Genomic DNA, 26,093 nt, shown 5'->3' on the forward strand with positions numbered 1-26,093 from the left:
GCTGCTAATTTCATGGGAACTTGCTGGTGTACACAATTTCGCTTTAGAATCTTTTAAATAAGTTGCTCTGCATTATACTGTATATTTGCGTAGGATTTATTGGGGCTGCACGTCCGACCTCGTCCCGGCCTGGAGCTGTACGGAATGCCGGCTGTTTTTGTCCCAGTGAACGCCAGACCAGCCTGAACTGGGCTGCGAACCAAGCCACCTTCTCCGCTTCGCGTCTGTCGTGATACACCGCCCCAAAAGCCCCCGCCGCCATGAGGATGCGGCAGTTGTATTTTATGGTCAACACTCTACTGAAACCCAAACCGAAATCTAATCAGTTTATTCTTAATGTGGAGAAATGTTTGCTGATTTTCAGATATCAGATCAGGGGTCTGTGGCTACACAAACAGTTGGGTGGATAAAGAAAAGGAAAGTTCGGAAAGGGCTTCAGGCCACGGCTGCTACCACCCACCCAGAAGAGGCAGAAGAAACAACACGATGCAGTTGACCGTAAACATTTATGTTTCTGGTTAAATGACTATTTCTGACTTCTAAATTTGAAGTGCCAATCAAGAGAGCGTTGTTTTAAGATTTATTTTACGCAACACATTTTAATGTTTTAAAAAAAAAACCACTCCTTTCTAAAAAAAAGATCTATGTCGTTACATATATTTTACTCTTATTTTATATTAATGTCAGTAAGACTTGTGGTCACTATTGTATACATACAGTATGATGCCTTTGTTTTGACGAAGTTACTTCCGGTCTCGTCACATGATGCTGAACGCTACACCAGGGGGCCCTTTAGGGACTTGAGTTAATATCAAACATAACTCAAAGTCAAACAGGTGTGCATCTCAACTTTAGTGCCCCTCTTTGTTATTGTAGTGCCTTTAAAAAAAGAAATCCAGTGTGTTTGTAGCAGCTTAATAAAGATCTATTTTCAGTTCCAGCTGCTGTGCGTCATCCACCAACAAAAACACACCACATTTAACCGGTTCTCTTTTTTTCCGCACTTGTTTTTCTTTTTTACCTCACTGGAACAAACATCTGTTCTTTCATCAGTTCTGTTTTGCGTCTGGGTCGGTTCAGCGTCACTTTCGATCGAAGCGGGGCAGGTTGGGAAGGCGGGGGGGGGGGCGGCAGGTGTTTTCTGCCCTTTATCTGCTAACACAAAGGAGACAGAGCGTCACCGAAGGGCCCGCTGATGGAAAGCAGCTCCGCAGGCTTCCTTCGCGCAGTGAAGTGATTGGCTGACGTCCAAACGGTCAGCGACTATCAGACACGGCGTCTCTTCATTCAGAAATGTGATTTTCCGTGGCAGGAGCGAGGAAGGACGAGATTTCTGACAGTCCCTGGCGAGGTTCCAGGCGTCCCGGCGCGACGCGCTGCGCACTCTCATTTTTCATGTCAAGTGAATTACCGTGCGCCATTCCCAGAGTCTGGAGATGCTCTGACACCTTGTCTATTACACATAGAGGAAATATGTTTGCCTAAGCCGCAGTTTTGCTTATTCAAGCTTAATTGCGATGAGGAGGAGGCTTAGACTTTGTTTATTGTTCCAGGAGAAGCGCTGTCGGCCCATGTCTATTTCCTGAGAGCTTTCGTCAGGCTAAAATGTTTTTGCTCGGGGTTCTGTGCGTGTCTGGCATTAGTCATCTGACATGACAGCCCGTCCTTATTTCCCTCTGCAAATCGTGCTTTCATTTAACCTTACTGAGACTGTGATTTTGTTTTATTCAATCAGTAAACTGTGGAAAATCGTTCCCCTTTTCCTCTCTGGGCCATTTATCTTCGCTAATGGGGGATCAAGGGTCCAAAAAGGAAACACAAACATGAGTGAGAAATTTTGTGGTCATAAGATTCTGTTGAAAACATGGAGGAGACGTGTTTTCATTACGAAACAAACTCCAACTGGTATTTTCGATCTCGGATGTGCCGGCGGTATAAAAACTAATGCTACACGTCTTTCACGGCCACACTTTATTTTGCCATTGCTGGACTAAAAACCCCCCAAAAACAATTAAAGTGCATCATTCAAAGACAAATAGCAAATAAGTTAAGACACTTTCATCAAACGCTACATTTACCTGCTGCACAACGTAGCAGAAACACAGACTTAAGGGAATGCATGCGTCCGTGGCATTAGGTGACAATCTAGAGCTGATTTGATAGCAGGGAGGTAGACTGTGTTCTTCAGAGAGGCTGGAATTAGCACAAGAATCTCAATCCAGCAGACGTTCAGGCCAGAGTGAACAGCTAAGTGTGTTATTGAGAAAAAGGAGGGAGCTGGGACAGATTCAGCCATGGTCAGCGAAGAGCTGTTTTCAGAGGGGAAAAAATAAATAAAAATGGGATTCTCTTTAATAAAATGTGCTGCTTGGTTCAGTTTCCTATTACTGTACATGTTGGTTGCAGTGGTTTTTTTACAGCCATATGAAGTCACCCTGAATTTCCACACAATGCCATCAACATTGATTTTTTCCACAGATTCCAGGTATTTTGAAGAAGACACTCATTTAAAGCTAATCAGCACACTGGTTATCAATTAAGATGGTCGTCACAACACGCTCTGAATCAGAGATATCATTTAATGAAGGAGCACACACACACCGTTATGATCTTCTATCATAAACCAACTCCCAGAGAAGGAATAATAACCCCACTCATTTAAAATGCTGCACGAAGCTACATCCATCCCTCAATGGGAACATTTTGGACGGGAAAAGCTTTATTTGCTTGGAAATGAACAGGCTCGTTTCCCTTGTTGCTCCACTACAGTCGTGACGGCAAACTTTTTTCTTTTTTTTTTGGTTTTGCTAATTCAAGATGACAATTGCAAATTTTCCAGGCCCGTGGTAGAAAAAGGTCTGACCATTTTATAATACTGCACCGCATTTGTGGAACCAACACCCAACACACATCCAAAAAAAAAAAAAAATGCCCATCATTATTCAGAAAGTTCTCATCTGGTGCTGTTTTATATTATGAGTCCATTTGTCTTATTTATCAGACCCCTCCCTAATTTCTGGGTTCTTTTAAAGGTCCTAAGACACGAAGGGGTCGTGACCCCACACCCAGCAGGTCAAGCTTCTCTTTCCCTTCATGTGTCAATCTATTATTCTATTTTCAGCTTTTACATTCACTGCTGAAGACGTCAACCTTTAGAGAATGTACCTCAGAGAAAGTGGGACCTTTCTGTTCGTTAAGGACGAGTCAGATGCATTTCTCCTCCTCCGCCTCGGTGCTCAGTGAGACCTGAAGCGTTGTGTCTTTGGGGCATGGCAGCGCTGCAGTGTCCCTTATGACCCTTGCCTCTTCTCCGACCTGCTCAAGCCCACAAGAAGCCTGTGAGTTTCTGTCCGATGGTGGTCTGTCTGCTCTGTGGCAGCTCCCGCAGTACAACTCACATCCCTCTGGCAGATAGAGGAAGGTCTGGGAGCTGCTGTTGATGTCGCGCAGGTTGTGGGAAACCAGGGACAGAGATTCCCGCTTGGAGATGACCGAGGAGAGCTGTTGCGCATCGATACAGTGGAAATTCCCCGGCGTCTGTTGTCCTCTCGATCCCATCTTGCAAAACAAACACTTGATTTTCTCAATTAGCTTGAGCAGAACGGCCTTGCGGAGCAGGATGTAGATCCAGGGGTCGAGGATGGGGTTGAACGAGGCAAAGCGTATCGCTCGAAGGTCGGGGTTCTTTTCCAACACCGGCTCCACCGGAGTCTTGTAGAGCTGGTTGAGAAAAACCTGAGCCTGCAGAGGGGGGAGGATAAAAAGTGATGATCTAGGAGTTTCTCAGGGGGAAACAGAGTGAGGAATTTTATTTTGCAGTGCAAATGCCTGGTTAAAGCAGTGAGCGGGGAAAAGAACCACACGCGAACTGTGCGCGATGCCCCAAAAGGACAATGCGCGTAAAGGGTTTGGAGGAAAACTTACAACAAGTGGGATGGAGCAGACAAGCACGACTGCCGACGTGCCTATGAGCAGAATGACCATCTGGATCTCAGCACCGGCCAGCCGCCCGAAGCTGCGTCCCCTTCGCCGCGGGTCCACGGTGCGCCCGAGGTCGTTCCCGAGGGACATCCTGCGCACGAAGCGCCGGTGCATCCGAATCAGGGCGACGCACACCAGCACGTTACAGATGACGGTGGCGAGGATGAGGAGGGAGCTGAACCCGGCGTACATGTAGGAGTAAGCGGCGTCGCTGGTCTTGTTGCTCCTCCACTCCAAAAAGCACCAGGTCTGCGGGTACTGTTTCTTCACCTGCCCGAAGCCGATGATCGGCAGCGCGCAAAAGAACGCGTTGGAGACGTAGATGGCGAGGAGCGTCAAGCCCGCCAACTTCTGATCAACGTAGTCATTGTAGAAATAGGCATGGTTTATAGCCATGTATCTCTCCACCGACATGGCGCAGATGATGCTGAGTCCCGCCAGAGAGAAGAACAACAAAGTAAATCCAAAGTGCTGGCACAGCGGGTCCTCCCCTGGCCAAGACCCCTTCACGTAGGTGGCGATGGTGACCGGGCTGGCCAGGAGGGTCCCGAGGAGGTCTGTGACCGCCAGGCCACACACCAGCGTGTAAAACGTGGTTTCCTTTTGTTCCTTACGAGATTTGCAAAGAACCGCGATGGCGATGACGTTGCCGATCACCCCGAAAATGAACATAACGGACGGGATGGTGGGGACCATGGTCCTCCCTGTCATCGACTGATTATTCATGATTAAGGGCGAGCGCGGGGTCGAGATAACCGGAGCTGCTTTTCTTCGTCAAGAGCAGGAAACTTTGTCAAAGCCAGAAACACCTGCAGAAGAAGTTCGCTCCATGCGGTCGCTTCTGCAGACGGGTTGGGTGATGTTTGGATGTCTAGTTCTCAGCCGGCTTTTGTGGAATCCACTCCAGAGGACGGAGAGTTAGAGGCGCACGGGAGACAGCTGCTGACCTCATCCGAGGCTCTGCCTCCAAGCTTCCTGCGGGGGTTCCGTCCCTCCCCTTCATCACCCTGGATCAGCTGTTCAGTCTGGCGTCATTCCGCCTTGTGTGCAGGTGATGAACCACCACGGAGTTAATTCTGCCACCAAAACAGCAAAAAATGGCTCATAATTAGGTGCTAATCAGTCAAACGTCAGTCAAGCATTCCCAATAAAGTTTGTGTTTATCATCTATTTGGTTGGGAATATTTTATCATGACCTATTTATATTGCCTATAACAGCAGGACCACGTGAATATTTACGAAAAAAATGTATTTATTCAATCCAGGTGGATGGCAAAGAAATAAGGTTAATCCTAAATTATCACTACTTTAAGATTGTTGTCCTTGTACATTCCTGCACAACTCTCCAGCAACAGAAACAAAACATGTGTGACTCAACCTCAGTTCCCCTCTCAGTCGTTATCGTGATCGCCTCCGTCGACCCTGAGCTCTGCCGCCGGATGTCGTTTCCGTCGGTGCTGCCGTGAAAAAGGGGAAACGTCTGAGTGTAACAGCCTGAGGAAGAAAAACTATTTCCTCAAAGGTGCATATTCATATGCAGAACATATGTTAGAGAATTGGCCCTGAAACAGCCGTTACGTAACGGTCGTGTGTTGTTCTTTGCAAAAGTAAAAGATGATGTCAGACTCCTGCGTTTCTGCTCTGGCCCGTCTGGTTTAAAGCCACACAGAATGTTCTGTAAGTAGATTGTAAAGATTAGGCTTCTCATGAATGTGCTTTTCCTGGATTTGTTTGTCGAACTTAGCTAACCCACCGCGTGGTCGCGCTACCAAATCAAAGCCGCGACCACCGCGACCACCCGTGAACCCAACCTCACGGAGCAAGGGGGTCTTTGGGTGTCTGTGGAGTGACGAAAGCAATGAAAATAGCTCTCACAACCTTTCCAGAACCTTGTGGCTTCACGCCTCAGTGGCGCCGAGCAGGTCGTAGTAGCTCTCTAGTCGGAGCTCAAGTCCCAGAGTCAGTCCTGGGTGACTTCCTTGTATCAGCGTGAGTGTGTTTTGCTGTGAAACCTGGTCCAATGGTTCACCACCGACCAATAAAACCTTGAGATAGAAAACGTGGGAACATGCTCACTTGCTCTCCTGCGGGAAGATAAACCTCCGCACGTCAGCTGGTTCGACTTAAACTCTGCAACCTTATTGTGGTCCGACCTGCCTAGAAAACCCATTTAAGATGCATTAATAAACATGTCATGCCTCCTTTGTTTAATCAGAAGCCCGACTCCTGGAAAGTGTTGGTTGTTTTCGCCCCGCTGGTGTTTCCGGCTGCACATTTACCAAAAGACCCGTGACCTTTGACCCGCACTGCAAGGAATCGGTTTATCTTCCCTGAGACTGTTGCCACGGAGATTCCCAACATGTCTGAGAGTGGTTGTTGTCCCTGAGAACACAAACCTGCAGCTTTTTTTTTATATGTAAAGTTTAGAGAGTTTGCGTGTGTTTATTCTGCAGCCTGCATGTTTCTTACATAACATCCGCACACGTGCTCCGTCTCGGCATAACAAAGCCACCGTGCGGCCAATCAGACGTAAACTGTTTGAACTGGCTCTGGCTGCGACATGTGATGCCAACGCCACAGCAGGAACAGTTTGTCTGCGTGGCGAGGCCCCTGCCTGAGCTACCGCTCTGTTGTTTGGACTGACGATCACGTTAAATCGTCTCTAATCTCCAACTGAAAAGCATCAATCGGACCATCGTTTTCCCTCAAATCCCAGCAGAGCCATTTCTCCCGGAGTGATTGGCAGACGGGAGCATCATGGGAGGTTACTAAAAATGCTGATTAACCCAAGTCGGGGCAAATCGCCGCCTGTGGGACATTAGCGCAGCGATCATTAACAGGGGCCGAAACATTCAGTGCTAACCTTTGAAAGAGCAGATGATCGTTATTGCCCATTAAAGCTCAAAGGAAACGAGGGAGGAAGAAAATGAGCGGAGGTCTGGTTTGAGATGACGCTTAAAAGTGGATGTCTGAAGAACAGGAAGGTGCAAAGGTGGGAGGAAACTCTCTGAGGGAGAGCAAACAACATCATGATGATGCAGGGGGGAGAAATGAGTAAAAAATAGAGACTGACAGATTTTCATGGTAACTGTGTCAAACCGACACAGTGGTTGTTTAAATGGTTCCTCTCACATCTACAAGAGAATCAAACTTCCTGTTCTCTTCAGTTCGTAATCTTGCCACTGTGCTAAATGTTGCTACGAATTCGTATTTATATCTGATGAGGCAAAACCATGTTCGGAAACAATGTGCACCGAGTCTAAAGTTAGCATTAGCTGGTTATTTATGCACAACCTATTTCTTCCACCCCTGCTGTCATTCTGCAGCGTAGCTGCAAAAAACAGCTTGAAAAGGTCATAAATCACATCTGATTATGTGGAAATGAATCCGAAAGCAAATAAATCCCACAGCTAATCTATTATTGTTCCTCATGTGGACAATTCACCAGTGTCGGAACACATTAGAGCCCTAAAGATGACTGAAACTTTAAACCCTGAAATATGAAGGCTTTGGCCTTAATCAATAATTCACGATTAATAAAATCTGGCCCAGAGCAACACCTGACCCCATAACGGTGCAGAAATGGGTAGCGGCATCACAATTGTGGTTGAAAACCGTAATCTGCTTTCAAATGCATTCTTCTGGAGATAAAACCTCTAAAGTTGTTAAAAATGTGTCTATCGGGCAACGTGCCATCCTCTCAGAACAGCACATCCCAAACCTGGAAGATCAGCCATTCCAGGCTGAGTACTGATAGCGTCTAATGCATCTGCTGATTCAGCGATATTTACACATCAGCCTCCCGGAACCTGCCACTGAAACACACACACAGGTCTCTTAAAAGCCCCTGGGCCTTGGAGAAGCACCGACGTGGACATAGGACTTCCTTTTTCCTCCTCCTGACTCAGGGACAAATGTTAGCACACCTGCCCAAAACGTGTTCAAACACGCTCAAACAAATATTTTGCTGAATGCAATTAAGTTTTTTAATGTCATGTCAAAAGTGGCCACAGTTTTTCTAAATAATTAATTCTTTTCTTCATCTTTTGACTTTTTCGAATGCACATCACCAAACATCACCGCGATCTTGAGGGGTGAAGTTAAACATATATTTCTACGCAGAGTCTATGAGCAACCAGCTCATGATTTATGCCAATAAAAAAATAAATAAAAACAGACAGAATGAAAGCAGTAGAAATTCGCCAAGAGTTATAACCTTCGGACGTGCAGACACAAATTCTGTTGGGTTTCACACCAGTGAACCAAACATTTGTTTTAAGACAACAAGTGGAGCAAAGAGTTCACATATGCACCTGGAGAATATTTCCTGCCGTATGGTCACCTGAGTAAACCACATATGTTTCCAGTCAGTCACGTCTGTGGCCGCAGAAGGGAGGAAATATAAACTGACATTTTCTGAAGCATAAATAAGGACTCTGCTCGTTCTGCTGCTCTGAGACCCTCGAACCCACAATGGTTCTTGTTTCTTTTTCGGATGAGCTCGTGTGAGCTCTTTTTTTCGTGCATCTTATTTATCCTGGTCTGCATTCCCGGCGCGTTTCCCTCAACCTTGGCTGAATACTGAATAGCTGCAGCGTAATGTGGAATGAATAGATTATGTGCACTGCCACAACAGCGTTTTCTTCTCCACGAGATCTACCATCTTATCTCCCCGAGCAGCAACAACAGCCCAGGCTTCAATCCGTCTGACACACGTGTGTGTGTGCGTGTGCGTGCACCATTTTGAACCGTTGTACTCTGCCTCCATTCTTACTGGACTAAAAACTCCCGCTGCGCCCTAACATGAACCTTTTCAGAACAAAAAGAAAACACTTCTGGTGAGATACTCGTTTCTTCCCGAGTGAAGAATTTGATTCTCTCAAGATGGACTATCAGCAAATTCCTCCGTCCAATAGGCTTTTCACTCTCCTGTGAGAAACAGTTAATCACACACACCCACACACACGCACACACACGCACACACACACACACACACGCACACACACGCACACACACACACACACACACACACACACACACACACACACACACACACACACACACACACACACACACACACACACACACACACACACACACACACACACACACACACGAGGGGGAGGAAGAGGAGTGGAAGGACGTGATCTCTCTCCAGCTTTTGCATCCTTTTAAGCAGGAGGTCACCCCACAGGAAGGCAAATTAATTAGTTCTGGTAACATATTTATATTTACTTTTCACAAAAACAACATTACAGATGTAAATCATAATTGCGTAAAAAGAAATGACATCATCGGATGTAATATTTCACAATTTCAGAGAAACTTTTAATGTCCACACTAGACCGAACCGTCGCTTTAAGGGTCTTTATGCTTGCTGTGCCGCCGCCCTGGTGGCCAGCCTCTGCGCCTTCTCTCGCTCTGCTTGCTCCCTCAGCTGCTTCTCTCTCTGGATCAGCTGCTTCTTGTTGGCCTCCCAGGCCGGCACCTGGCCCTCGTACCACTCCAGGTCCGGTTTCTCGGCCGACGTCAGCTTCTCCTGGACAAGAGCTGTTACCAACGCCAGGAAGGACCTGGGCTCCACTTTGGCCCGAGAGTCCAGCTGATTTCGGAGTTCCTAAAAAAAAAAAAGCAGGGAAAATTATGATCTGATAAGAAATCATGTTAACAATTCAAGATGGCAATTAAGTAAACATGGATGAAAATGATGTAAGAGGAAGGAAACCCATTGAAAGTGTTTTGAGAGAGCTCAAGGGCATCCATTACAGTGCATCACAGAAACACTGGAGGTAAACAGGAAAATCTCCACAGATTCAGCCGAAGCTTCAGCCCAAGATTTCAGCTCCAATCATCCAGCTAAAATCAGCATTGTTCATAAGAACACTTTGCAATCCAGCCAGGAGCTTTAAAACCAGCGTTGCTGTATCACTTTTTTTAACAACTGATGTCACAACAGGTGCTAATCAGTCGTTCGGCCTGGAAATAAACTGGCCGTGGTGACAAACCCCCACCTGGAACCTGCCGGCGTACTGCTGCAGCTTGGCCCGCTCGGCCTGGTCATCTTCATCAACGCCCTCTTTCCTCGCGCCTTCGTCGTCTGACGATTCCTCTCCGGATGAGCTCGTGTCCGACGTGGAGGATAAATCCTGCAGCAGGTCCCGCGTGAAGTCCAGCTGCAAAAATAAATAAAAACTTAGGTCAAAGTGTGCTTATTGTGTTAACACAGGCAACATGAAGAACAGCTGTGGCGTATCTGTAGTAGATTAAATTGAGCAAAATTGCCTTTTGGCCCATTCGTTTAAATGAGGTGGATCCCGGTGGTTAGCTCAGAGAACGGGCACATAATGATAAAAGAGGCCCAATTACACCTCAGGATAAGGTGAAATGAACTGTGGCCTTTGGTGACACACGCCAGTGCCTTCCTCTCCCAGGTAATAATCCCTGCCTCCCCCGAGGCGCCACCTCCTCTGTCTGCACGCCGGCCGTGCTGCCGCCCGCCGCAGCTCATCTGGCTCCTGTCGCGGTCATTCTCACAGACAGCTTGAGAGCTTCAGGTGCCCCAAGAGCTCATTAGACACAGAAAAAGACAGACTATTGAATTTGGAAGGCGGGGGCTGGATTACTGTCGTATGCAGAGAACTCAAATGCCAGCCTGTGCGTTCCAGCGTGGCATCCTTATCGCTGCTTAATGTGACTCAGAGCTACGTTTGCTTTCATTTCCATCCTATTTTAAAGACAAGTGTGGTTAGATTATTAAATTATGATATATGAGCAGATGAGCAGTGGGAGGACGTCAGTCCAGGTGACTGCAGCGGAAAAGCTGTTTGGGTACCATGTGTTTGTCAGTGCAGCTAAATTAAGAGGATCTGCTGACAAAAAGTACGGAGAGCACCAAAGGTCGGCTCTTCATGTGTGTCTCTATGGCAACACAAGCACAGCGTGAATTGATTCAAAGACAACAAGAGTGATGACAACATTGATATGAAAACTAATACAAAACTATTCAAATCCAATGAGGATTAATTTAAGGATTTAGACCACCCTTAAAGCTCTGATGCCAGTTAAACAGAATTTGAGAGAAATGAGGGGGTCTGTAGCGACGTCACAAAGGTTTGAAATGTTCAGGGCAGGAATCCAAAATGAGATACACAGATAACATTAACGTGCAGCTCGTATTTGGTTTTTACCGTTTCGGCGGACAGTGCGACGTCCCCAGAAGCAGCTCTCTCCATGACGGCCAAGGCTTGGCCCAGATAACCCCGACCCCAGAAGAGGGGCATTCCTTTAAAGACGGCGTGTATGCCATTTAGCATCTCCACTTTACCTGCACGGGAAAGGGGGAAGAGGAGGGCAAATAAGAGCTGAACGGTCAAACAAACGCACACTGTGGTGGCAGACACACAAACGCGCACCCAGGAGAGCGTTCCCGAGCAGCTGGGCGCTCAGGCCGACACTGTTGTCTTGCTTCTGTCCGCAGATCAGCAGCGATGCTCCCAGCGCCCGCTCCTCTGACACCTGGTTCATTAGGAGAACAAATGAGATGATTTTGCGTGCTGGGCGCCGCCGTCGTTGCACTTTCACTCACCGTAAGTTGCGGCTTTCCTGCCAGGTAACTGCCAAGAGCGTAGAGAGATAGGATCTGTGTGGAGGGAAAGTCGAAGGACTCCTGAAGCATCACCTCTTCCACCACGGAGCATGCACCTGGGGAACGTTTGCATTAACGCAACAAACCATGATTATTCGAATGCAAACGTTCTCCAGGTGCCTGGATTCACCAAAAAACCTACTTTTAAAGTCTCCATCCTTAATATAAGAGTCTAAGAGCAGATTGAAGGTGAAGTCATCTGGGAATATTCCATACTGAACCTGCGTAAACACAAAGACGCACAAATAAACACCCGCGTCACAAACTGTTCGTCCTGACAGATTTACCGACAAGGCGGTAAACCGCTCCCACAATAACACTCCAGGTAAATCCTCCCGTGCCTCTGACATTTAGGCTAATCTCTCAGCAACACCACCAAAACAACAACAGTGCCTGAGTCAGATCCCCCAATAACGAGCAGATAGCTGTCTTACAATAAATAGATCATTCAAATCTTCAACTCTTAAGGAATGAGAGAAGGGGGAAGGTTCAGTGGTTACAAATGGATCTGTGGTGCTTATAATCCAGTCCAGTGCAGCTGTCAGTTCCCCACATTAGCTCCTATACCTTGTTTCTAAGTGTGTAGAGGGCCCTGTCTCTGGCTCCGTATTTGAGACACTGTCTGATCCAGCTGTGGATGGTCCAGTCTCTCAGGTACCAACAGTTTGGACTATGACGAAACCTATAGTGATAAAACCAAACAAACTGTCATACAAAATGTATCAAAAATAATAATTACAAAATGCACAGGGAGTGTATTTTATTTCTCAAACTTTGACTCCACACATAACAATAAATGTGTCTAAAGAAACACTGAAAAGTACACTGAGGCTTGTAATCACAAGAATGGTGCAGATTCCAGAGGAAGAGGTAAACAGGAAAAATCTGGAGTTGCCCCGAACAAAGAAAACCATGTGACTGAAAATAAACCAAAACAGACAAACCAAACAGACGAGCCAAACACAGTTTGGTCCAAGAAAAGCACAAAAGTGGACACCATGCAAAACCAAGGAAGTGGTGGACATATGACCCAGAAATGGGGACAAAAGACAGAACAGAGAGATCGTACTTGTAAAGGTAGTACTCCGCTTGATCCACTTCTTCTCGGGAGGAAATGTTGTCAACAAACTGTCACATAACACAGAGAAATAGTAAACGTTGTGCATATCCCCATCAAATGTACCGTATGTGTCGCCAAATGTGACATAAAACAGTGTTACTCACCCGTGACACCGCCAAAGAACTAACTGGCAGATTTCTTTCATATGTCTTGTCCATATTTTCAGCAAGCACAGCTGTAAAATAAGACATGTTAATTGTACTTTATCGTATAGTAACAATAAACATTGTGCATTTAAAATGGTTAAAACGTTGCTGGGTTCAGTTCAACAGCCCAGCAGCGCCACCCTGCGTTTATCTGGTGCACTTGCAAAAATATTCCTGCTGGATTACAATCATTCCCTCTTCAACATATACACAATACACATATACAATGATATACACAATGAGTCCGGAGCAACGATGAGTGGGATGAAGAGACAGCGGCCAGACCAGAGATGCTGGTTGGTTCAGAGACAATGGCGATGAAGGAAAGACAGGACGCAGTGTTAGAGGTGGCGGTGATGAAGATGTTGTTGGGGGGGGGGGGGGGGGGGGGGGGGGGGGAGTAAAGTGTTCTAATGAGGACATCAGATGGCCAAGTTATGTGAGATGATATAAAGAGGTCAGGCTGAGATGGTTTGGACGTGTCCAGAGGAGGGACAGAGAGCACAGAAGGAGGTGCAGAGGGAAGCCCAATGAGATTTATGGATGTAGCAGAAGACATTAAGAGACCTTTTCAATAATTCTATTAAATCGGATTCTGAAAATGACCCAATCTGGAATCCTGCAGCTTTAGGCAGATTCATCATCCATTTTCTTTTGGCCATAGACTACTTCTGTGTTATAATATTTGATAAACTCTCTCACAGACATGGGGTGAGGGGTAATTCCTTTGCAATTAAACCTATTTTGAGCAATACTAAAAGGCATCGACTATAAATATATTTCAGTAGAATAGGTGATGGAATTGGTTTCCAAAAAGCTTCCTTTATTTACTATTTGCTTGACATTTCATGCAACAGTCTTGTTTTTACCCAGGTTCTGTGGCTCCGTCTCTCTTGACTCCCACAATTTTGTATCTGTATAAGCTGCTGACAGCAACCATCTTCTGGCTGTAAAGACAGTCAAACGAGCAGTATTATTGCAAGCATTATTCACGTTCGCTACACGCCAGCAACCTTTTAACGAGCTCAAGTACCGCAAACTGCATTGTGTAAGACGTTCAGGTGAGATGCTAAGTAAGTTAGCTAATAAAATGAAGCCGGGGCATGCTTGAATCTGTAGAATTGTCATATCAACAACAGTGCAACAACAAGTAAGGTCGACGAAAAGAATGCTTCAACAAAAGATTGCCTCCTCGTAAACATATGTAAACGTGTTTACCTGAAAAAGATGGAGATACACGTATAACTTTGACGGCTGCTGTCATGCAGCGATTCCACACGGAGGCTGCCATTTTTGGACGATACCATTTGTCGGGATGTGTGTGGGGGGCTATTTAGTGACGTAGAGGGTTATACCAAAACTAGGATCGAATCTTGTCACTTTATCGAGAATTTACCGGTAATTTTGTTGTGCTTCGACAAATTCAACATAGTACAAGGGTAAAAAATTAAATAAAAAGGTATTTGCACCATACTTTAATTAAATAACGTAATTTATATGACACCTGTGATCTAAAACTAGCATTACAGTTGTTTTTTTTTAACTGGATGTTGTGTAATTTTGCTCCAATGCTAAAGAAAACAAAAGAAAAAGAAAAAACCCAAACATCTTGTTTTAATAAACGAATGCAAGTTTTATTGTGCAAACGAAGATGTATGCGCGTTTTACATGTAAAAGTATGCATCTTATTTCCAATATTTGGAAAGTAAGTAATAATCACAAAAAGTTTTGTGTCAAATATTTCCCCATAAATAAATATGACAACCACAGGACACTTGGGGCCGCTGTTTCAGTAAAAAATGGTTGCGTTACAGTGTCCACCACTTTCCTTTGGTTAATCAGCATTGTGTGCCTGCCTCTTGGACACAAGTTTATCCTGTTACACTATAAAAGCTGTGGCTAATGTCTAAAATAGTAACACTTTGTCAGAGTGAAACAGGAGGCACGTTAGCACTCATGAGAGGTAGGCGTGCTGTAAACATGTCCTCTGTCGTCCTGTTGACCTCTGAAACCTTTCAGTGTTTTCCTTGTCCATTTGTTCTCTGGGAGGACGGCAGCACTCGTTGGTCTACAGCCATCCTTGACTGTTGGGCAAAAGGAGGTGATGGGTTGAGAGACTTGGGTGGGACGCATTTGCTAAACAAAACGGGGAAGAATTTTCGCAGCATCTCATTCTCTCTCCTGCCAGCAAAACAGGAAGCTCTTACCAGCGGTTCACTAGAGCAAATGGACAGACTGTAAACATCTGTAGTTACCTTTTTGACCACACAGTACAACAAAAATCACACATTGCACTATCTACTTCTCTCTATCCTCCTCTTGTTCCACAAGCACTACAGTATTCTCCTTATTGATTAATTGAGGAAATGTTACGGGAAATGGAATTTAAACTTGTACATCCTGGGTATTTAATACCTCAACATTGTGATCCAACCCACAATTGCTTTCTGTTAAACAGCAGCCATTTCAGTGTCCAACTCCCATCACATGAGTATTTACCTGTTTCTCCTTTGTGCGTGGGTGCTCGTGTGATTCTCATGGTATCTCCGATTTCACTTCATTAAAAACACACAGAAGCGACAGAATCGCTTTCACTTATACCTCCAGCAGATCTCAGAAAGTCAAACCAGTCAGAGGCTGCATAACCTGATGCTGCCAAGAGGAGAGATGTGCAACAAAGGAGGAGGCAGTGACATGGGCTGATCGGCGGCTCCTCTCTGGCTTTTGCGGTTGGGACTGAAAGATGTAAGCGAGGCGAGGAAAATAGAGGAGGATGTGAGAACTTCCCTTAATCTGCATTGGGTTTCACTTTTCAGGGCAAAGTGGTCGACTCGCTGGTGGAAAAGGAGAAGCTGCAACTGATTTTGATAAGAACTGGGTGAACTGTGATTATTAAGTTAACTTTTGCTGTTTTTGGACCAGTGAGATAATCTCACCTGTATCCCACAATGCATTGCAGCTGTTTGATCACTTATCTCCCTTTTTTATGCTGGGGAACTCTTCGTCTATTCTTTATCTATCTGAGAAGAAGCTTCTGCAATAGGCAGAAACATGTGATGTATTCTAAATCAAACACACTCGTAAAGCCTTTTGTCTGGGGCTCCCACTGTGTCCGTCGCTCCTTTTTGATCACAACCTAGAAGAGGGAAGGGGAGAGGTGTTTTCTCTTCCTCTTCCTCTGCTTTGAAAGCAAAGCAGGAGCAGAAAGGCATGAAAGTTGCAGCGATCATCCCCAACTTCACGGTTAAGATTTAGGCAATTATGTGAAAGAATGCAATAAAGGCAACTTGACAACACCGCGGCTTTACTCTCCAGATGTTGTATTCAAGCTTTTATTTTGGAATGTGTCCGTTAGAAACAGGTTGTGCATGATTTGACAGCCATACACACAAACATTGCACAAACAAGCGTCCTTTTAAATGATCACACAAGGCTTTAAGTTCACGGCATAATACAATTACAACTAGGCATTAAAAAAACAGGGCAAAAAAATCACAGTTTCTTGTCTAAAAGGTATATGGAACACTCGTCACAACAGGCTTCGTCACAACAGTCTCACCATGCTTCCTTTTATCAAACAAGCCCAAAACATTGCGGGAAAATTTGCGTCAGTGGGCCAAAACTATTTAAAAAGTCATAATGGCAACATCAGTGATTGCTGAGTCATCGTATATTTTCTGTACAAACGAAATGCTTCACAGTTTTCATATAATGCACACAAAGAATAATACACACATACGTCCTCGTCCCGTATTTAAAAACAGACTTTTGATTCTCCTGACATACACCTCCTCCATCCCACACTCCTCTCTTTCATTCCTGATCTTTATTACACGGAGCTTTGATGACTGTGAACTGCACTCTGCTTCGGGTCCTCTCGCCTTCCTCACAAAACCCGCCTTGCTGTGGTTTGCGGCGCTCTGGCTCATTTAGGGCTTCTTCAAGCTCTGAATCCGAGTCGTCGCTGTTGGCCTGTCTTCGGTAAACTTGGTTGGCGGCCTCTGACTCGGAGTCAGACAGCATCTCCTGTGGCTGTAAGAGGTTCGCTTTGTCACCTGTGGTCTCCTCGTCTGTTTCCAACGCCCTCTCGTATGTTCGTCCATCTTGGCGGGGCTGTTTCAGGTCTCCACCTATCCACTGGGCAGCAGAGGCCTCCTCTCTCTCCTTCTGGTCATGCTGGTCCACCTCAGGGCTGTATGGGCTTCGCCTGTACAGACTCTCCTCGTCCTCCTCCTGGCACGAGCTTCCAGGGATACTCTCGCCATCTGACTGGGAGAGACGATGGCCAGGCAGGCCTGGTGGCTTCTGGGAAAGGTCAAACGGCTCCTCCTGGCTGAAATGCGTTAGGACGTCATTGGGCAGGCAGAATCGTTCTCGTTGCCTGAACACTAGAGGTGGCAGAAATAAAGATTAATGGTGAGGAACATGCTAGGCAGAACACCTTCTGTGCCTAAATGCGTCCTTACGTCTGTCATCCAGCCCTCTGTCCATGACGCCGTGTTTGACCTTCATGTGGCGGGTGAGGTTTCCCTTCAGCGTGAACTTGCTGGGGCAGTAGAGACATTTGAAGGGTTTGCTGTCTGAGTGCAGATGCATGTGGCCCATTAAGTTGTGCATTCTGTTGAACTCCTTCCCACAAAGCTAAGAAAGGATGAGAAAAACAACAGATGTGATTGTTTCACCCCCCCAATTCAGACTAACATTATTCCACATTCCTTGTAATAAGAGTCGTGAGGCAATTTTGGAGCGCCGCAATCCAGCAAACCTTCGTGCGTTTCATTATTTGTTGTAGCTCCAGATATAAAAACAATAGGCCAACACCTATTTTGTCTTCCTCTGAAAAGACTCCTTTGTGAGTCGTTTGCACAGTTGTAAAGACACACGTAATCAGAAATGAATGCACGGCGATTGAGATATACATAGACACACAAACAGGCCCTTTCTTCCTCCTTCTATCCATGTTTTCCTCTCTTCCTCTTTGTCCTGCCCCTTCTATCCGACCCCCCCACCCACCCACCAACTTGCACACATACGCTCACGCACATATGCATGCAACAAAAACAGAAAGCAAGAGGAAGCGACTTCGAGACAGGGCCTGGAGGAGAACAGGGAAGGGCAACTCCTGCGCTGTCCTTCCTCTGCATTCTTTTTTATTAGGGTGGTCCTTTCCTTCAGGAGGAGAGAGGGACTGTAAACTGTCCGAGAGGACCGTGAGAAAACAGGAAGCTCCCTCCAGCAGCAGAGAAAGCGAGATGAAATCTATTTGAGGGCCCAGTTCTCCAGGGAGGCTGGGGGAGCCATTGTTAGAGAGGCAGTTTGTGCAGAGATATCCTTCCTATAGACAAGGAGGGTCCCGCTGCCAAAATCCTCTCTGCTATCTGGTCATTGTCTTGGGTCAAAACCATGACCAAAACTTCAGAAAATTTGTATTTTTTTTTACTAAGTGAAGACTGAGCCCACTAAATCCTAACAATGTAACTATAGCAACGCTAGCAGGTGCAGCTCAGCTACTGTGACGCTCTCATATTGTCCTCATGACTAACCTTGCATTTATATGGCTTGATGTCCGAGTGGACGATCATGTGAGCCTTGAGAGTCTGTTTTTGAACAAAACTCTTGAAGCACATGTGGCACTGGTAGGCCCGTACGTTGGTGTGGATGAGGACGTGACGCTTCATGTTGGCCAGCAGGGTGAACTCACGACCACAGATGCGACACTTGTGCTCCTTCACCCCCTGAAGAAGAAGAAATTATAGAAACTACATTATGAGAGGGTTTTTTTTTTGGGGGGGGGGGTGCAACAATGCAACGGTTTGGCTACTCTTGAAACTCCTGCAGCCAACTGCTGGGAAGTTGTGAGAGGAAATGGCATGATTTGAAAAAAAAAGAGAAAAAAAGGCACATCGCCAAAGCTCACTTTAGCCTCCCACCCCAGTCAAAACAACCTGCTCCTGTTTAAACCTACTTTGTGAGTGAGCGTGTGCTGTTTCAGGTGGTGCGACTGGATGAATTCCATGCCACACTCGCTGCAGATGTACGGCCGGATGTCTTTATGTTTCATCATGTGGTTCTGAAGCTGGCTTGGGTACTGGAACGTCTTCTGGCACTCGGAGCACCTGCAAGCATACATGTTCATCTTCATCGAGCCCAACGGAGAACTGAAACGCTAAAGTAGTAGGCCGAATTTGGGGGGGGTGAATGCTTTGATATCAATGTAACAAGTTGTCTTAGACACAAGAAGTAATTGTATAAATTCCAACTATCCTTCATCCTTCATGCAACAAGACACTGATATAAGTCTGTCCTAAAGAAGAGCTGATGGAAATATGGCTGTTGACATATTTTGATTTCATTAAACGCCCCCTGGTGGCGAGTTATGGGGAAAGAAAATAGATCCTGCCAGAGTAACAGTTTTTATGCTACCATGATGATGTAAACAGGAGCAATTCTTTAAAATAAATGACTGTTTAATGCCACATGTTTAACTATGATAAGTAATACTTGGTTCTTGTGAAACATTCAGCTATTGGCTCAAGTACCCACCAAACAGGTCACCTGTGTTGGTCTCACCTGTACAGGGTGGGGCCACGGTGGGTGGTCAGATGCCTCTTCAGCTGGGCAAGGGTGGGGAAATCCAGGCCACACTCCACGCACACATTCTCCTGGCCTTTCTCGTGCTTCAACTCGTGGGTGCGAAGCTCGCTTGGGTAAGCGAACCCTCTGCTGCACACTCTGCAGCTGCAGGAGCAGACGAAGCAGCGGAACGATGAGGCTAAACAGAAACGGTTCTAATCAAAAGGCACTACAAAGAAACAGAAATCTGACGTCCACCTGTAGGGCTTCACGTCGCTGTGCTGCATCATGTGTCTCTTCAGGTGACTGGTCTGAGTGAAAGCTTTGTGGCACACCTGGCATTTGTGGGGCCTCATGCCCTGGTGGGTGAGCAGGTGTGTGTGCAGGTGACTCAGCTGCTTGAACAGCTTACCACACAGGTGACACCCGTGCGGCTTGATGCCGTTGTGCCCCAAGATGTGCGTGACCAGGTTGTACTTGGAGGTGTAGGACTTTTCGCACATGCGACACTTCCACCTCTTCTGGTTTCCTCCCACGTCCACGTAATAGCTCTCATCCACGTGGACGCTGAGATTGAGCTTCTCGGCGCCGGCCATCCCACGGTGGGGAGTCGCGTCTTGGTCGTGATGCCTCGACCGGAGGTTCTCCCTGGTGTAGAAAGAACCTGGTGTGATGGGCAGGACGGGGTTGGGCATGAATATGGGGTACGGCAGGAGGCTGTGGCGGAGGGATGGGAAGTAGGGGGAGTGAAAGAGGAAAGGAGATGGAGGCCAGATGGGAGGACTGAGAGGTTCCTGTTTCAGCTGCACGGGGACGTTCAGTCCTGGCAACCGATGATGAAGTTGCAGTCTGCTGAGTTCGATCATACCAGGGATAGATTTAGGAGACGGGGAAGCTATGGGGTGTGCCGGGATGGAGTAGTAAGGGGGGTCAGGTGTCTTCTTACTGGGACAATCCTCTGCCTCTGCTCTTCCTCTCTCCGGAGATTCAGCTCCATGAGTGTCCATTTTGAAGGGAGTTCTTTTACGTTTTTGGGATCCTTCTTTTGGGGCATAAACAGGGCCAAGCATGGGGAGAAGAGGGGGTGGGCTGAAGGTGTCTGAGGGGGTGTCTGACACGCTTGGGTATCGAGAAGATGAGAATTTGGGGGGCTGTGTGCTCAGGAGTGGTGGGTACAAACTGTGCTGAGAACCTTGATGTGGGTCATCTCTTAGTGGGGGACTTCTGGGTGGGGAGAAATCCATTCTGCCTGATTGAGAGAAAAAAGTTGGACATCAGAGTTTAAGAGCCTGTGTGACAGGAAAGCTCTAAGCGTGCATAAACTTCCTGCGACCAAATCGAAAAAAAAACTGGAATTTTGAGTAAGAAAGGTATGAGTAAGAAAGACGTTGAGGGGTCAGAGCACGTGCATTCATTCACCTTCTGGTAGATATTCTTGGCAACGCATGAGATTTATTGAACCAAAAAAAAGGGGGGATTTTGTGGGAGGAAACGTAAGCAGGCCCACTGGTGACGTCAACATCTAAAGTGCATCTTTTGTTCTACCTGAAACCTTTCACTTCTTCCTTTCTCATAAATCTCCCAATCTCCTTTTTCCTGAAATCAGGAAGTTACGTGTGTGAAGTTCACCTCCATACATTTCGCTTCTCTCTATTTTTTTCTGCTCATCAACTCAGGGGTGTGTGTGTGTGTGTGTGTGTGTGTGTGTGTGTGTGTGTGTGTGTAGGCGGGCAATGACAGCAGGGAATAACTTTACTTTGCCTTTTACTTTGCCTCAATTTGACTTGCATTAGATTTGATGACAACAGCTTCAGCGTTGCTATTTAAACATGTACTGGATAAAAAGGTGCAGGACGGTCAGAAGGAAGTGATGCACTTCTCCATAATCTCTAGTGCATTTGGTGATAGTGGACAGTTCTGTTGCATACCAGTAAATAACTCTGATCTTATAACAATAAACACATTTCTATTTGTTGTGGCTGGAAAATAAAAGTTTTGCTTTACATTTATTGGCTAGTGTTGATGCTCCAGCATTTTCCATTAATATTCTTGATGTGATTTAGGGTGATTCTTTAGTTTGGTCCCTAAAATAAGGCAATAAAAAGTGCTTTTTGGCTATGTTAGAGTATAAAGTAAAGATCCACGTTCACTCAGTTGTAATTTTTCAACACTAGCGAGAAAAATAAGGATGCCAAAGCTTGAGAAGGTAATAAAATAAAGATAAGGGCACTTAAAAAAAACTCCCGTTTTCAAATATTTGGTTAGAGTTGTTTCAGAATTTTGAGTCCCAAAGCTGTAATTTACTATTCCATGCATTCCAAACCAACTGTGACAGCCCAAAGCCCCTCCTCGCATGCCGTGCAAGTGTGTGTTGGTGTCGAAGGCTTACCAGCTGATTGGAGCCGCTTTCTGCGATGCTGACGACTGGGGGGGCCACGCACAGCCACCGCCGCTCTACCTGTACCTGTGTCCTCTCCCTCCTGCTCGCTCTGCAGCTCTGCTGACAATGAGCCGCACGTCCACGGATGGCATTTGAAGTTACTTAAGAAAGAGAACAGGAACAATCACTTTGTTCTCATTTTTCAGATGAGTACCTTCGGAGAGAAGGAAGGAAGGGAGGGGAGAGGAAGTCAACAAGCCTAGTGCCTTCCTGCAGAAAAATAAGGAAACACTAGATAGACATCTCCATTTGTCTGTGAAATAGGGATTCAAACATTCTTTTGGAGGATCACTTTTTGCCTGATCAGACACAGTTTAAATGAACGTCACCTGGAGTGACAACAGGACATAATTGTAGCATTACTGCAGCATAAAGAAATGCATGCAATTACGCCTTTTTACCCCCCTAACGATTATACAGGGGAGCTATTTTCAGCATTTTCAGCACATTTGTGTTTAAAATCAATATATCTTGCAGGGATTATTTTTTCAGGTGAGGCTCATTTAAACAAATGTCCCTTATTATTTATGGACCATAACATTTGAATGACAATGCAAATGCTTTGCAGGATTTTATACCCCTGCGACTGATGTCAACACTACCAAAAGAAGGCAAGACTGCCACTTTATTAGCTTCCATTTTTGGTCATTTGTGATCGGGGCTTTGTCAAAGGTTAACAGAGCAAGTGTTATCAACTTTTTTATCGAAATGAGTTGGCATCAAGCAGACCTGAGTAATTGTGCTCATATCATTGAAATAGCAATACCATCATTTATGAGCTGTGGCTGATCATTAGCTGTTTTAATTAGCTCATGAGACCAATCAACCCCAGGCCTGGACAATGTGGGCATTAATACCTTTCAAGGAATTAAGGATTTGCCTTATGAGGAGTAGGAAGGTGTGTTTCTCTCTCTCTCTCTCTCTCTCTCTCTCTCTCTCTCTCTCTCTCTCTCTCTCTCTCTCTCTCTCTCTCTCTCTCTCTTTCATTGCTGATGTTTAATTACAAATAGATATTACATGGCCATTCAACAGATTTGCACCATTGTGCAAAATATCTTTAGTAAAGTCCGAACTCTGTTGAGCGTGTCTACGCTCATTAAATGAACAACAAAGCTGGATCACTCTCATGTCCACTGAGTGAATCTAATCCACCTATTGACCTCTTTGACTTCCTGTCATGTCTTACATGCACGGTCACGCACCGAAGGGCCTTTCATAATTATCCTCCACAGCAATGAAGCCGACCGAGGTGCAGAGACGGCTGGCCCTTTGACCCAGCCGGCCCAGTGGCCGCATTCATCATAGGGGGGGCACAGTGACTAAAAGGGGCTCATTAATGATCTCTAAGTGGCTTTTGGCTTTCTGTGACACTCTCAGTGGATGCTGTGGAAGTATATAAGGCATGTCTGAAACACCCAGAGTGGAACAAGAAGACGCCACCAGCATCTTGAACTCACACCAGGAAGCTCATCTTCATCAGGAGATCGACCTACCAGTGAGTTTTGTTTCTGCTCTCTGGTTCTTGTGCTTTGCATGTTGGATTGAAAAACCCCAAAAACTAACAAACTTTTACTTCCCATTTCATTTTGATTCCCTCCAGAAATGACTGGAACCGCTATCTCCGTGTGCCTGCTCTTCCTCCTTTCTGTGTGCTCAGCGTGTTACATCTCCAACTGTCCCATCGGAGGGAAGCGCTCCATCATGGACGCCCCGCAGCGCAAGGTCAGCCGTCCCTCTGAAGGTTTTTCATTGAAAAACGTTAATATAAATCAGCTCATATCAAATCGGAGGTCGGATTTAAAACTGGAAAACATGCAGAGATGTTACATTATATTTTGAGGTTTAGGGTTATTATAAAATCTGTACAGGAATCTGTTTAATACTGATATTCCTCTGCCAGTGCATGTCTTGTGGTCCCGGAGACAGAGGCCGCTGCTTTGGCCCTGGTATCTGCTGCGGGGAGAGCTTTGGCTGCCTGATGGGTTCCCCAGAATCGGCTCGCTGTGCGGAAGAGAACTACCTGCTCACCCCCTGCCAGGCAGGAGGGCGATCCTGCGGATCTGAGGGAGGGCGCTGCGCTTCATCGGGGCTCTGCTGTGACGCAGGTCAGGAAGTGCATAACTCCTCTTTTGAAAATACACCAAATTGTCGGAGATAAAGGTGACATCAGCATATTCAGCTACCTATTACTCAAACACAGGCAACCCGGAGAACCAGTCAGATCGTAGTTGGTGTCAGAGAGCAGTGAGTTCATACTGAGACAGGTTCAGGCTCCACAGGTGAAAAGATCATTGCTGTAACAGTAGAAAACTGTGACAATTAGAGGAATGAAGCGTTGTGCTGATTGGCAGTGGGTGGGGGAAGGAGGTGCGACCCCTGTAATAACCATGTCCCTCACTAAACTACCCCGCAGAGAGCTGCACCATGGACCAGTCGTGCCTGTCAGAGGAGGAAGGAGACGAGCGCGGAAGCCTGTTTGATGGAAGCGACTCCGGCGATGTCATCCTGAAGCTCCTGCGCCTGGCTGGTCTCACCTCCCCGCATCAGACTCACTAACGGGCTTCTCCCGGCAACAAGGTGTCCCTGGGAAATGCTCGCCTTTGCAAAGACAAAGCAGGACTTGCTAACGTAGTCCGTAGTTCATCGTAGCTCGTCTGACTTCTGCCTTTCTCGAAATATTTTTATGTATGAAAAAGGAGTGTTAGTTCAAAAAAGTACAGTTGTCATTTAAATAAAGTTTTGAGAGAGTATGTAGTGCTGTTTCACTTGAGCTTTCTGTACACGCCATTTTAGTAACTGCTCTGAAATTCCACACCAGCCCCAACACAAAGCCCTGACCTATCCTCTAAATATTCAGCAGCGCACAATCCCATAATAGGAAAAAACGTGTTCACATGACGCTGTATTGTCAGCTGAGGTGACTGTGGAAACAGCAATAATTCTTATCTGACATCAACAGCTTCTGCTCAATGGTGGAATATCTTAATGGCATAACACAGAAATTCTACCTTAGATTATAGGGATGGTGGAACAATTTTACTGCCTCTCTCTGCTCTGTGTGCAAGCTGTCGTTTAGTTTAAGGTCGGGTCCTTGTCTGAAATCACGAAGCCAACTGAGTAAACAACAGAACCTTTAGAATCACAACCATAGTTCACAATGTTTATTTAAATGCGGTTACACTTGTTTCCCTACGCTCCCATATTTGTACACTGAAAAGCGAGACGGGCGGAACAAAAAAGGGCGTGGCTGCAAGTGCAACCTGAGGACATTTTCTGTGAGGCCCGAATGAAACTTTATCCTGCGAAAAAATCCTTCCTCTCTCACCTGACCAACGTTCTGATCAAGGTTGCCTTGTGCTGGCACCGCCTCCGATGTGGACACCTGACGTTAATGATTGCCGAGTTTGGGTGCATAAAACCGGCAGCTGAGGGACTCGCTCTTCATTTTCGCCGCCTCCCATCATGTCTTTCTCTGGAAAATACCAGCAGGTTTCTCAGGAGAACTTCGAGCCTTTTATGAAGGCCATCGGTAAGAATTCAGCTTCACACTAACAACCCGGAGTCCCTCCTGTATTGACAAGCGTGGTCGCTCGCTCTGTCCTAACGCTTGTTTGCTTTAGGTCTCCCTGATGAAGTCATCCAACAGGTTAAAGAGCTCAAGAGCACCTCTGAGATTGAGCAGAATGGCAATGATTTCAAAATCACTATCACTACTGGACCGAAGGTAACGGTCAACAAATTTACCATTGGGAAGGAGACAGAGATGGACACCATTACTGGAGAAAAGATCAAGGTAAGGACGGACCCCAAACTCTGTTGCTATGGAAAAGTCCGAGTGCAGCCTCCTGTTAGACCCTCTTCAGGCTACAGGTAACCTTGACTCTCGCTTCTTGCTTTAAGACGGTGTTTCATCTTGATGGCAACAAGCTGAAGGTCTCCCTTAAAGGAATAGAGTCGGTGACAGAACTGGCGGATCCCAACACCATCGTGAGCGTAAGTGGGTCGGCTGCTGCTGATCGAGCCTCAAATCGGTGCTAAACCTCTGACGCCTGCTTGTCTCTCTGCAGACGATGACTCTGGGCGACGTCGTGTACAAGACAACGAGCAAGCGCATGTGAGAATCTGCATCTGCCGCTAATAAAAACTGTCGTCAAAGTACAATCTTGCCTGTTTATTTGAAACAGAATT

At 46.1% G+C, this 26,093-nt stretch overlaps 5 protein-coding genes across 8 annotated transcripts; 2 read left to right on the forward strand and 3 right to left on the reverse strand.

Annotated features, from left to right (window-relative positions):
- Window positions 1-1,956: 1,956 nt before the first annotated feature.
- On the reverse strand, window positions 1,957-5,987 carry ptger4a (prostaglandin E receptor 4 (subtype EP4) a). Of its 3 annotated transcripts, none has more exons than XM_029830130.1 (4): window positions 5,735-5,987; window positions 5,360-5,656; window positions 3,925-5,057; window positions 1,957-3,741 (listed from the first exon to the last, which is right to left on the reverse strand). In XM_029830130.1, exons 3-4 carry the CDS (start codon window positions 4,705-4,707, stop codon window positions 3,205-3,207), a joined length of 1,320 nt encoding a protein of 439 aa, XP_029685990.1. In that variant the 5' UTR covers window positions 4,708-5,057; window positions 5,360-5,656; window positions 5,735-5,987; the 3' UTR covers window positions 1,957-3,204. The 3 variants fall into 3 exon arrangements, with proteins under 3 accessions (XP_029685990.1, XP_029685991.1, XP_003974923.3); XM_029830131.1 differs by having other exon boundaries at window positions 5,860-5,959; XM_003974874.3 differs by having other exon boundaries at window positions 5,360-5,987.
- Window positions 5,988-9,188: 3,201 nt separating this feature from the next.
- On the reverse strand, window positions 9,189-14,217 carry mrps27 (mitochondrial ribosomal protein S27). Its single transcript, XM_003974873.3, has 11 exons — window positions 14,111-14,217; window positions 13,762-13,839; window positions 12,851-12,921; window positions 12,696-12,754; window positions 12,194-12,308; window positions 11,769-11,847; window positions 11,567-11,682; window positions 11,394-11,496; window positions 11,169-11,305; window positions 9,993-10,154; window positions 9,189-9,598 (listed from the first exon to the last, which is right to left on the reverse strand). Exons 1-11 carry the CDS (start codon window positions 14,181-14,183, stop codon window positions 9,350-9,352), a joined length of 1,242 nt encoding a protein of 413 aa, XP_003974922.2. The 5' UTR covers window positions 14,184-14,217; the 3' UTR covers window positions 9,189-9,349.
- A 1,977-nt stretch (window positions 14,218-16,194) lies between these two features.
- Window positions 16,195-22,044, reverse strand: znf366 (zinc finger protein 366). Of its 2 annotated transcripts, XM_003974872.3 has the most exons (7): window positions 21,855-22,043; window positions 19,724-20,714; window positions 19,463-19,630; window positions 18,858-19,008; window positions 18,436-18,627; window positions 17,359-17,533; window positions 16,195-17,280 (listed from the first exon to the last, which is right to left on the reverse strand). In XM_003974872.3, exons 2-7 carry the CDS (start codon window positions 20,707-20,709, stop codon window positions 16,706-16,708), a joined length of 2,247 nt encoding a protein of 748 aa, XP_003974921.1. In that variant the 5' UTR covers window positions 20,710-20,714; window positions 21,855-22,043; the 3' UTR covers window positions 16,195-16,705. The 2 variants fall into 2 exon arrangements, with proteins under 2 accessions (XP_003974921.1, XP_029686038.1); XM_029830178.1 differs by lacking the exon at window positions 18,436-18,627 and having other exon boundaries at window positions 21,855-22,044.
- Window positions 22,045-23,248: 1,204 nt separating this feature from the next.
- Window positions 23,249-24,659, forward strand: LOC101073859 (isotocin-neurophysin IT 1). Its single transcript, XM_003974808.2, has 4 exons — window positions 23,249-23,400; window positions 23,506-23,627; window positions 23,806-24,010; window positions 24,319-24,659. Exons 2-4 carry the CDS (start codon window positions 23,508-23,510, stop codon window positions 24,459-24,461), a joined length of 468 nt encoding a protein of 155 aa, XP_003974857.2. The 5' UTR covers window positions 23,249-23,400; window positions 23,506-23,507; the 3' UTR covers window positions 24,462-24,659.
- A 513-nt stretch (window positions 24,660-25,172) lies between these two features.
- On the forward strand, window positions 25,173-26,063 carry LOC101073634 (fatty acid-binding protein, liver-type). Its single transcript, XM_003974807.3, has 4 exons — window positions 25,173-25,434; window positions 25,526-25,698; window positions 25,806-25,898; window positions 25,973-26,063. Exons 1-4 carry the CDS (start codon window positions 25,368-25,370, stop codon window positions 26,021-26,023), a joined length of 384 nt encoding a protein of 127 aa, XP_003974856.1. The 5' UTR covers window positions 25,173-25,367; the 3' UTR covers window positions 26,024-26,063.
- The last annotated feature ends 30 nt before the right edge of the window (window positions 26,064-26,093 follow it).

The sequence above is a fragment of the Takifugu rubripes genome, chromosome 21, assembly GCF_901000725.2.
Source record: "Takifugu rubripes chromosome 21, fTakRub1.2, whole genome shotgun sequence".
NCBI classification, from domain to species: domain Eukaryota; kingdom Metazoa; phylum Chordata; class Actinopteri; order Tetraodontiformes; family Tetraodontidae; genus Takifugu; species Takifugu rubripes.